The following is a 12,716-nucleotide window of genomic DNA, read 5'->3' as shown; positions in this document are numbered from 1 at the left end:
TATTATTTTTACCTACGCATGGATATAAATAACGTCAAAACCAGAGGTCGTATGTGAAAGTTACGGATTTTAGAAGTCGGAAGTGTGTTGTGCGAAAATGGGTGATGTGGCACAATCTTGGCCATTGCTTTCTCCCCAAGTCTTGCCACTAGATGGTGACATGTGGCACCAAGTTCAGCCATTTTCACCCTATAAATAGAACCTCTCTCACCCTCATTTTCTTCACACCTTTCTCATTCTTTCTTCTCTTTACTCTCTCTCTCTAGAACCTCTCTCTAGCCCCGAAACCCCCCTCCCCCCCCCCCCCCCCGAAAAGCCTAGGGAACCTCCCTAGCACGAGGCGGAAGCCCCTGAGTGCTCGACGACTCCGAGAAGAAGAGCTTTTCCGCACGGGAATGCTGCTCCAAGCAAAGCCTGGTTTTCTATAAAACCCGTTGTAAGTGAGCTACACCTACGCTATTTTTAATATAGCTTTTATTTAATTATATTAACGTTATTAAGAACATATAATAAGTAATTAGGCTATTATTATGGGTTATATAAGTATTATTTAACGGTTATATAATAGTAATAATAGCTAGACTATTAATTAGTCTCAGTGAATAATAGACTAAACTCTAATGGTAATAATACTAGGTTTCGTCGAAAGAAATTATTTTTTTCAAGAAGTGAAGCGCTGGCTGAGTTCGGAATCACCACATTTTCAAGTGAATGCATACTTACTTTCATCTTACACATAGATATGAAGTATTTTATATAAATTATGTGCTATGTGTGTATATTATCTGAGTACTTGTTGTCTATGCTAAATGAACGATTTTATACATGTTTTAAATGATTTAAATTGTATATGTATTTTATATCTACGATAATGTTGGGGGTAAACATGGGTAGATATAATAGATGGAATATGAGTTGAGAGGTGTTATAGACCACGAGGTGAGGGTGAGAGGTGGACGATGTGATAAGCCTTTTTCCCAAATAATGGCCCGTCATTCAGCAGAGTATGGATGATAACCACGGACTACTCTAAACAGTCCAGTGGATCACTAGCAGGCTCACAACCTGTAGGTGTTGTGAACGATGTGTTCACCCGGTGCACTCTAAAGCCTGGTGATCATACAGACTTGATGCCTAAACCCTAGTGATCATGCAGACTTGATGCCTAAACCTTGGTGATCATGCCGACTTGATGCCTAAACCTTGGTGATCATGCAGACTTGATGCTCGTTGTGTAAACCGTGGCAACAATGGACTTTGTGCCGATTCCTTAGGATGATCCTTAGGAATGAATGAACGAGGAGTGGCTGATTCTTAGGGTAGATCCTTAAGATTAAAGAAGATAATGGGGATGGGTAATTGGGTTGATTGTTTGATTGTTTAAACATAATAATTATATTATTATGGGTTGAAAACCCTATGTACTCACCAGGTTTCCCAACCTGACCCACTTAGTTTATTTATATCACAGGTGTTGATATGAAGTCACATTACACTGAGAGATTAAAGAGATGTAGATCACTAGTTTAAATAAATGTAAGTTTTGTTTATGCTTATGTTTCTGTATTGACGATGACATCCCAAACGTTTTAAAATGAATAAAATAGGTTTCTTCGAAAATATTTTGATAACGTATTTATCGTATTTTTCTGGGAACAAATTCTGCAACATTTTTATGAAAAGAAGTACTCTGATTTTTATAAAGCATAAACAAAATCGGTCTTTTCTGGCCGTGAAAATGGGAATGTCACACTTGTCTAACACCACATCATAAAAGCTTCAAAATCATGGTTGAAGATACGAATGTGATATGAATGTCGTTTGAACGTCGTCAGATCTAGGACTTGACTGCCATAGATGAAAGAGATTCAAAAGTCACTAGGAAACAACATAAAGATCTAAAAGCCGCCGAAGTTGGGGGTTTCAAAAAAAAAGCTAGGCTTCAACAATCTTTAGAAACAGAACTAGGGTTTTCAGTTGGCAGTGATTTTCGGTGAGTATGGCGGTGCTAAGTCGTTGTTAGTGTTGGTTTTCGATGCGATGATGTAAAGATAGATAGATGGAGTTTGTGTGGTTACCAGTAGGGGTGAGCATTTGGACCGAACCGGACCGGTCATGGAGAATATTGTGGACCGTGGACCGGACCGCATGAGTCGTGTCCGTGTCTGTGTCCGGATACGAGTCTAGGTCTGGGTTTTTCGATTCTTGGACCCGTTTGGATCGAGACAACTTTCATTGCATAGAGTACAAATCGTTAAAATAAGTTTTTGAGTTTGATAGAACTCGTTAAAACGAATATGTTATTGGGTTTGATACGATACAATTTGTAAAAATGATTACGTTTCCGTTTCATGAATAATTAATCTACATTGATGTTAAAATATTATAACTTGCAAAATTAATTTTCCAAATAAAAGCAACTAACGTATGAATCAAGTTCACCAAGATCCCTTTCATATGATTTATCTATCAAAGATACATAAAATTCAGAATTATAGTCTAAAATAATAATTAAAAAGTTTGAATATTTCAGCTTTGATAGCTCAACTTTGAAGGATTATAACTCACTGGATATAATACCAAAAGCAACAAAGTTATAGTCTAAATTCATCTACAAATTGTAAACTAAATGTTGGAAAAACCGCAGGTCGATCCGACTTAAAACGAATGAGTTATGGTTGTTTAAAAATTTTCACAGATTACAACATTTTAAAATTTTTGCTGAAAACTGAAATTTTTCAGCCTTGATAACTCAACTTTGAAAGACTGTAACTCAATGAATATAATACCAAAACCAAAAACAAATTATAGTTTAAATTTATCTAAAAACTGTAAATTAAGCGTTGGAAAAAACTGTGTGTCAGTCCGATTTAAAACGAATGAGTTATGGATGTTTATATATTTTCACAAATTACAAAATTTTAAAAATGTTGCTGAAAAGCTGAAAATTTTCAGCTTTAATAGCTCAACTTTAAAAGACTGTAACTCATTGAATATAATACCTAAATCAGCAATATTATAGTCTAAATTCTTCTACAAACTGTAAATTAAACGTTGGAAAAAACCTCGTGTCAATCCGACTTAAAACGAATGAGTTATAGTTGTGTAAAAATTTTCACAGAGTATAATTTTTTTTTAAATCGGATCCAACCGTTTCTAAACCCGGTAAAAACCGGATCGGACCGGAAAAAAAAACGGACCCGTTTTAATGGATTCTTAGAACCGAGAACCGGCCCGGGGTCCAAAAAAACGGTCCGGTCCGATCCACCGGTCCAGATGCTCACCCCTAGTTACCGGCAAGTATAGCAACAACAACGGAGGTTTCCAATGAGACAATGAAGAGAAAGTACAATGGGAGATGAAATATTTCCTGGTGACACATGAAAAGAGACAACACAAAAAATGATTTCTTAAGAGAGATGAAAGGGGTGGATACCGTGGGCTTTTTTCTTTTTAATTATATAACAATTAAAATATAAATTAGAATAGATATAAAAAATGATAAAAAAATAGAATAAATTAAAAAGTGATAAAATATAATAAAAAATAAATATACGTGCATAATAATCTTTTCAAACTAACAAGACCAAAAACACTAAAAAAATTCTAAATTGGATATTTTTTCACTAAAAAAATCCTTTTTGCACCTCTAAAACCTTTTGGATCAAAAATACATAATTTTGACAAACATAACGATTTTTGCAATCTTGTTAACTAAATATCAACACGAACAACAAATTTAGTGATAAATTATGTACAACAATATTTTGTTGAACAAATTCAATATAGTAAATGATAGACAAAAAAAATGGGAAAATTATCATTCTAGTCATAATTGTTAATGACTTATTAAAAAATAGCCAAAAAATAAGTTTTGTTCCAAACTAGCCCATGAAACAATAGTTATTTATATTCGTTTACTGTTTTGGTATTTCGTTTACAGTTTCATATTTTTTATATATAAAAAAAATAAAATTGAACATATGATATTCTCTCAATAGTTTACGTTTTTTTTAACTACAGTTTTATGGTAGAAGTTACGGTTTTGTGCTAAAAACTACGGTTTCTTTTAAAAAAACCGTAGTTTTAAGGACAAAACTGTAGCTTTTACCACAAAATCATAGTTAAAAAAACGTTACTTTTTTACCTAAACCATAAGCTACGGTTTGGAAAATTGTATTTTATTGAGAGAATACAGTAGGTTTTATTGAGGCGAAACACCAAAATAGTAGACAAATATAAATAACTACTTAGTTTGGGAAAAAGCTTAATTTTTGACTAAAAATTATTAATTACCTACCTAATTTGGATACTTTAGTACTTATCCCAAAAAAATAACTATACATAAAATGGTTGGGATTAATTTTGAATACGGTCAAAGGAGAGAGAGAAGGAAGTGGGGACTGTAAAGTTGATAGTGATAAGTTCAATGATGGCCCATCTCCATCTTCCCATCATTTCATATCCGTCTGTTACTCTGTTTTGTTCAGTTATTAACCGAGCAATTATATCTCAAGTTGTCTTCTATACACATCTAGATAATGTCTTTGTCACAATCTCATCAAAACACAACACTTCATCTCCTACCAACTTCTTCATTCTCTCTTTTCATTAATATATAGAAACAATGGATTCCTAATTATATTCATTTTCATCTACGTGTAATTATAAGTTCATATTCAATTTCACCGGTTAAGACCCAGATCTAATATCCATAAGCTAAAGGGATCGAAGGTAGTCGTCAATAAATTGGCGTTATTATCCAAGCAAGGAAGAGTAAAAGTGCACTGGCATCACCATCGTAAACCTAGCATTCGCACATGGAACGTGGCCCTCATCAATTATTTGCCTATTATTAATTCATTTTCTATCATTAATATCAGTTAAGTCAGTCAATAAGTTAACACTCTATTACCCATAATAAATATATACAATGTAAACTCCGGCTAATTATAACGATATATCTATTCTATATATCTATATAAATAATTATGTAATTGGTAAAATACTGAAATGATACCTAAAAGTTAATAGTTGAAGTTCTTAATTGTATATAACCTTTTTATAATTTGATTTCATTTTACCAATATATGTTGATTTTAAAAAAATAATAATTAATTGAATACAACTTCAATAGCAACAAAAGTTTTTACGACCACATAGCCATACATATTAAGCCATATGTTATCGATTCATTGTTCATGAATATGCAAATACATGCACTAGTTATTCGAAAAATCCAACCGAAGATGACAATCATGCATGTGTTAGTCGATCAATATAAAAAAGATTATTGTAACAACTCATAGTAAGTCTAATAAATGATTTAAGGTTTACAAGTACTTGCTAACAAATCTATCAAAACCAGTCAGATCCAGATCACAGGCGAAGTTAATACCTTGTACCTTGCGCAAATGGCCGGACTTGTAACCTGTAGGCTTCCACTGTCTTCTTCTTCTTCTTCTTCTAGTTGTTCTGAGTCATGGAGTTCTTACAATGCGCTATCGCCCCTTGAATCGCGCTCTGCAATTCCTCCATGGATGACGAGTTGTTCGAGTAGACGCCGCCGCCTGTCCCTCTCATCACACTATTCCGACATAGAACTCCAGAGTGACTAGGAGATGACCGCATGGATGATGGGCAGCTCGATACGCAGCTTCTCCTTCTAGGATACCGGAGATTCCCTGAAAACGAGTGAGAGATTACGTCGTTTTCCTTGTTGTTTCTGATCTCCTCCGTTTTAGGAGGAGGTGGAGGAGGACCCGTTTTCTTAACCTGAAAAGTCTGACCCTGTCTTTGCGATAGCTTTTCGTACAACGGTTTTGCTTTCTTCAGATACTTTCGTATCATTTCTTTAGCTGTCACGCTCATGCGTTTAACGGAAGATCCGGTTAAGATATCTTGGTCAAGACGGGCGGCGGTAGTAGTACCAGTGGTGGCCGGAGCTTTGGTTTCCTTGCGGAAGACGGATGAGAATCTAGATAAGGAGAAGTACTTATTGGGCTTCTTGTGGTGGTGGGAGATGAAAGGCTGGGTTTGTAAGGTAGAAGGGAATAGTTTGGTTTGGAGGTGAAGGTCGTCGTCAGTGACGGAGCTGGGGCGGGAGGAGTCGCATCCGTCGGTGGAGAAGGAGGAGTGGGAGTCAGAGGAGTGGCGGGCGGTGGTGGCGGATGAAGATGTGGAGGAGGAAGAGAGAAGCAAGGTGCGTACCATGGAAATGCGAGGGGAGAGGTGAAGAGGGAGAAGTTGGCCCTTGTAAAAGAGGTCGTCGGCGGGGCAAAGATTGGTGGCGGAGGATTTGCGAGGGGAGAGAGAGATGGTGAATTCGAAATCGGAGGAGGAGGATGAATGAGTGGGGGAGGATGGGAGTGTTTGTGATCTGGGGGTTTTCCCAGCTTTACGAAGATGACGATTATGATGAAGATGATGATGATCCGCCATTTGTAAAATGGAGATAAGCTCTGTTACATTGTTAGATCTATGTCAATGGCTGGTACTTTATGGAAATGGAAGAAGAGAGAGAGGGAGAGAGAAAGAGAACAGGTGTTGACAGGGGTATGATTTAATGTGATTAGATTGGAGGGGTTCAAGTATAAGACATTGGAAGAGGAGTAGGGTGATGCCATGTTTGGCTCTATCTTCGTAAACTAATCTAAGTTTTCTAGGGTTTTGGACTTATTCTTAAAACTTTTCTGTTGATTTTTAGCAAAAATATCCATACAAAAAGTTTAAAAGGCAGTACTTCATGAATATGATTGTAAAATTTAACCTATTTTCAGAATACAGTATCATGTTATATAATATATAATTATATAAATATATTTCTTGTATGAATATATAATTCAACGTACATAAACTTTTAACACTTTTTTAATTTTTATTCATTCGTTTTCGGAAAACTTGTATTATATTAAAGCTGGTCAACATTAGCAGGAAAAAGAGCCAAGGGTCACGAGATAATTATGTATATTCGGCCTTAGCGTTTTTGCTTTAAAAGAAACGAAGTATTGAAAAAACTAGGAAGAAGTTATAGAACAGTTGCTACTGTTGGGATTCATCAATGCGGTTAAGGTTTGTTAATAGAACATTGTCTTTCACGGAGAATCAATAAATTTTTACTGTTTTATATTTTTATTTTATAACACGTAAGAATCACGGTTACGAAATTAATTAAATTTTGTAAGTAAAAATTTAAAACTATTAATTAATTATTTTAAATAACTTATTAATTAAGATATACTATATTAGTTATATATAAAATTAGAACTGTTGATTCAAATAAATATGTAAATTATATCATTTTATAATTTGTATAAATTTTATTTTATTATAATTTATATAAATTTTATTTTATTTTTTATTCAAATGTTATTAATTTAATTTAATTAAAATGAGAAGTTTAAATTTTGAATTTTGAAATTTAAAAGGAGAATCAATAGATTGACAAGTGGTATAATATTAATTACAAAGCTTAAAATAGTGATATATGGCAAAAGAACTACTCTTTTATTAGTATAGAGATTATTATTATTATTATTATTATTATTATTATTAAATGAGCCAACTAATCAATATGGAAAGTTTATGGATAGTTTTGGACGTGTGGTGAGAGCCGTGGGCATGGCTAATAGGCTTTTATATAAAGGGTTATTGATCCAAAAAGGTAATGAATTTTCTCCGGGTAATTATATTTTTTCGTATATATTTGACCACTAGGTTATAATATGTGGGAACCACGGGTAAAAATTTTATAAAACATTTATATTATTAATAAGAGTTAGGTTTGTTTAAAACTTTTTGTATTGATTATTTAAAATTAATATATATTTATAAAACATAATATATAATATAAATTTGAGTATATTGAATATGAGGATAATTTCAAATTTGAAAAAATAATCAGCAAAACTAATAAAACTTATACACCAATATTTATTCACAATTATTTTTCAGTTAATTCCTTACATCTTGGAGTTAGTGAGTTAAGATTGAAATAATGATTCCAAAAAATGTCAGTATACAAAGGGATTTATACCAATTCGTACCAAATATATGTATATCTATTTTTGTATCATTTAAAGTCGCAGAAATTTAAAAGCGCATGAACTTTTGTATTCTAAAGGAAGGGCATCATAGTAAAATCACAATGGTAGAATTCTGCAGTGATTGGAGTGACACGTGGATGAAGGTTCTTTTTTTTTTGGAAAGGGATCTTCCCTAACGAGGGTTTCCGGGCCAGCTTTCGCGCACCGACTAATCCCCCGCTGCAAACATAAAGCTTTGCTTCATGCCCTGGAGTCAATGCAGGCGAACCTCCATGGCCACAAGGGCTGAGTGGTGCCAGGATTTGAACATGGGTCAATAGGTTCTTTTTATTAAGAAGGAAGATTGAACTTGTTTGATATGTTTAAAATAGGGTAATATGACTGATAATTAGTGGTAATATTACATTATTATGAACAGAGCAAACAAGTTTATTGGTCAAATGTGTATGAAAAAAACATAATAACATAAATATGAACAAAAACCAAAGTTCCTTACCTGTTTTGGAAATATTTGGTTCTTTATGCTAAGTACAATATGTGACATGGAATCGGGTTACTGGGTCTTTATGTATGAGAAGATGATCATGTCTAACCTAAATATGGACAAGAACCAAATTCCTTACACCTCATCCTTCTCCTCTTACTCCATGAGGAAGATCTCTCATTCTCAAACATAAGCCTCCAGTTTATACATACACACTTCCCATTCCGTCTAAGATAAACTATCTCCTCATACACATAGATCTAACTTGACTGTCAGAGCTTGATTCCAAGGCATACTCCCTAAGACGGTTTTAACACTTTTGTTGTATGATCACACCTAGGAATCAAGTCAAGAACTACTAACGACACATTAATCGGTATTATGATTACTTACACTTAGCATAAATAACTCAATATTATGATTACTTGCACTTAGCATAAATAATCAAATATTTCCAAAACAGGTAAGGAACTTTGGTTTTTGTCCATATTTAAGTAATCATGTGTGTAACGACCCAATTTTCATGTCCGAAAATTTCATTTTTAAATATTACTTTAGAAAACATTAATAAATAAAAACATTGTTTGATCACACCATAACACATCGCAAACCATGTTTTAAAAAGTCAAACCATACATCCCATCAAAACATCATAGTACAATCCCAGGGAATCTCGTAAATGCGGAAACCAGAGTGTGTGCATGATGTGCCGCTACCGCGTCGGCTCCTTCCCCTTCGGTGAAGAGGTACCTGAAAACAAAACTGTAAACGTAAGCACAAAGCTTAGTGAGTTCCCCCAACGTACCACATACCATACAAACACATAACATACGTACTGCCAGGCCATTCTGGGGTGCCTAACTACCCGGTACGGCCATTCTGGGGTGCCGACCTACCCATACGGCCATTCTGGGGTGCCGTCCTACCCGTGTCAAGCCATTCTGGGGTGCTGACTACCCATGTCAAGCCATTCTGGGGTGCTGACTACCCATCGGTCCTAACAACCGATCCTCGGGGACTGGTCCCCTCCCGCTACCCCTATCGCACAACATAATAGGCCAACATACAAACATATCATCACATACTATCAGACGTTTCGGGGGTGTCTGACTGCCCTGCGGTCCTAACAACCGAACTCTACTACTATCGCATATAACGTATCATGATAGCATATAACATATCAGGTAATAGCAAACCTAGATGATATCACAAAGACAATCATCTATCATACGTCTCCTACCGGTGGGCCGGCATTGTGGCCTTAGACCCACCACTACTGGAAGGTAACTCACCTGATACTGCTGAACTGCTGCTGCTAATCCCTTTGACCGCTACCTGACCTCTGTCTTCAAACTGCTGCTCCACTAGCTCCTCGAGCTACCAATATCAATATAACACTTAGTCTAACTGACCTCCAATGGTCAACTAAGTCAACTATTACCAATACCAAAGTCCCGGTCACATTCAACCTTCCAGGCCAACCCTACTCGCCGAGTCACCATACTGACTCGCCGAGTTCATATATTTAGAGTTATTCCTGTTCGCGACTCGACTCGCCGAGTCAGCCACTGACTCGCCGAGTCTACTGATTTCCGAGTCTTGTCCTGTCCAACTCACTGAGTCCTGGCTCGACTCGCTGACTCAAGTCTTAACTCGAAGGGTTTGGGACCACGCGACCTGACTCGTCGAGTCCAAGAACAGACTCGCCGAGCACAAGGCAATCTCCAACCAACTCGCCGAGTTGTTCATCCAACTCGCCGAGTTCCTGCCCATCTTCATTCGACTCGTCGAGTTGTTCATCCCACTCGTCGAGTTCCTCCTCATCTTCAAGCTACTCGCCGAGTCCACTCGAAGGACTCGCCGAGTCCATTCGGTTCTACATACATGCAAAGGACCTTTGAGTCATTCATGGACTCCAAACTGTAGATCCACTCTTCTAAGGTCTATTCCTTACGTAAAGTGGCAAACTTTACGTGTGGCTGAGGAGATCTAGGCTCAAAACACTATAAACTAGGGTTTAAGACAAAGGGGCTCAACAATCAACCCAACAACTGATGCTTTATGAGTCTCTAGGCCATGATACATTTAGATCTGAAGTAGCAACTTCAGATCTGAGCTTCCCACTCGAAATGGGTCTTAATCAACCATAAAACCCCCAAAACTCATAACAAAATAGATCTAGATGCAAAGAAGGGAAAATGGCAGCTTAATACCTCCAAGAAGAACACAAACTGAAGTAGACCTCAGATCTACACCTCTCTTTTGAAGCCACCTTCCTGATCTTCAAGTCCCTTCCAAGATTTCCTTCCCCCAAAGCTATTTCTCTCAAATGATGGAGGCTCCCACGAATCTAGGGTTTACAGTTTCTCTAGGATGATATGGAGGCTGGGGGAGGGGCATAACTCCCTTTTATATAGGATACAACTCCCAGAATTAGGGTTTTCCTCGCACAGACCAGACTCGCCGAGTCTCCTTGGTCGACTCGCCGAGTCGGTCACTTCCTCCCCGACCTGGATCCCGCTCGGACTCGCCGAGTCCCTCCTTGGACTCGCCGAGTCGACCCCTAAACTTAGGGTTTTCTTTCCTTTCTTGGTCTTCAAAACTTTGGGTGTTACAACTCTCCCCCACTTAAACTAAACTTCGTCCTCGAAGTCTGCTATGGCCCACTGCCTGCGAGCTGCCTCTAAAACCCAACCAACTATTCCAACACCAGCTGCCTACCCTTGCTGGCTTTTTGCTCGATCCTTCCGACCAACCTTAATCCCTGCCGATAACATCTCGGGTCAACCCTGACCCTGAACATCCTGGAGACCCAACTTACTCAACCGGCAATCCTTCTGGTACTCACCGAGTACTGAACTGAACCTATAGGGGTTCACCCCTTCCTATCCTTGCGCAAATCCCTTACCTTCCCAAGGCAAGGTTTTATAACCAACTATTTCTCTGTAACTATGAAGGTCCTATACTTCACCAACTCCATCACCCCCGCCAATTCCAGTACGGGTCAATACCGCCAACAACCACCGACGCCGCTATCTGACATAACTTGGTGCCGAGCACCCCTCGATTTCGACTAACTGAAAACCACCATAGACTGTTTACCCGCACTACTACTGACCGAAAGTTCCTGCTGTTCCTCATCCGCCTTTCGGATGAACCGAGCCACCCTGGTCCTTACTGACGTCTCCAAATTTGGGTTACCAAACTCTACCGGTTACTACACCCCCTCGCAATCTCCCAGTTGCTTCCAGCAACTTCTGAAGATACCTCGACTATCTGTAACCGTTCTATCCACTCTGCCACTCATACTGAAACTATCCGAGACACTGAACTGGCTGAAACGCTGAACTGACTGAATCACTGAACTGGCTGAATGGCTGCTTCCGAAATCTTCCTCTGGAACTAGTTTCCACCATTCATCCTGGCACTGCAACTCTAATAACCTCCCGACCCAACCGACCGGGTCCATACGTCACATCCTGACATCGTCAATTCCACGATTAACAACATGATGGCCCCCAAACTGACGGTAGCCCTTAACATACACGAACCCAAACGGTCCACTGCTACTCTGATCTCATAACTGAGGTGACGATCTACTGACAAATCGCCGACTTAACTAAAACTGAACCATTTGGGAAATCCGAAATCTAACCCGTGGATTCCCATATCCTCACTACTGCACCCGAACTGGTGAGTACTACTGCTTCCCCCCCCCCCCCCCGTGCCTAACAATGCGCTCATGTTGTCTACTAACCTGGCGAATGCTACGGCTACACCCGTAGACCTACAACACTACTACCACTATCTGGCTGCTTACCAATCACTAATCCGAGGACTTCCTGACTATCCTTAGTTCTGCTAGCAATTCCTCATCCTGACTTCTCAAAATCAGTCCTCAATCATCAGATGCTACATTAACCTTGACATCTTATATCCTTGATGAAATTAGCGTTCCGTCGAGGAATTCTTCGACTTGGTTCCCAAACCAATCGTCTACTAATCCAGAAACATGAAACTAACATGGGGAAGTTTCCAAACTTCCAACTCCTGAATTCACACAACCCTACATGTTGCCTCTACCACTGACTACTAACACAAAAACATCTCTTGCTAACCGTTCTCAAGATCCTCCTTTCCGACTCACACGAGTCTTACAGGCGGCCCTTCACTGGAATCCGAACCAC

At 38.0% G+C, this 12,716-nt stretch overlaps 1 protein-coding gene across 1 annotated transcript; it reads right to left on the bottom strand.

The window, feature by feature from the left end:
* Positions 1 to 5,281: 5,281 nt before the first annotated feature.
* On the bottom strand, positions 5,282 to 6,617 carry MAKR1 (membrane-associated kinase regulator). Its single transcript, XM_078996033.1, has one exon. It carries the CDS (start codon positions 6,439 to 6,441, stop codon positions 5,467 to 5,469), a length of 975 nt encoding a protein of 324 aa, XP_078852159.1. The 5' UTR covers positions 6,442 to 6,617; the 3' UTR covers positions 5,282 to 5,466.
* Positions 6,618 to 12,716: the final 6,099 nt, after the last annotated feature.

The sequence above is a fragment of the Lactuca saligna genome, chromosome 5 (genome assembly GCF_052625555.1).
Source record: "Lactuca saligna cultivar CGN05327 chromosome 5, ASM5262555v1, whole genome shotgun sequence".
NCBI classification, from domain to species: domain Eukaryota; kingdom Viridiplantae; phylum Streptophyta; class Magnoliopsida; order Asterales; family Asteraceae; genus Lactuca; species Lactuca saligna.
Note: the sequence above shows the minus strand (reverse complement) of the source record. Positions and strands in the feature narration are given on the sequence as shown.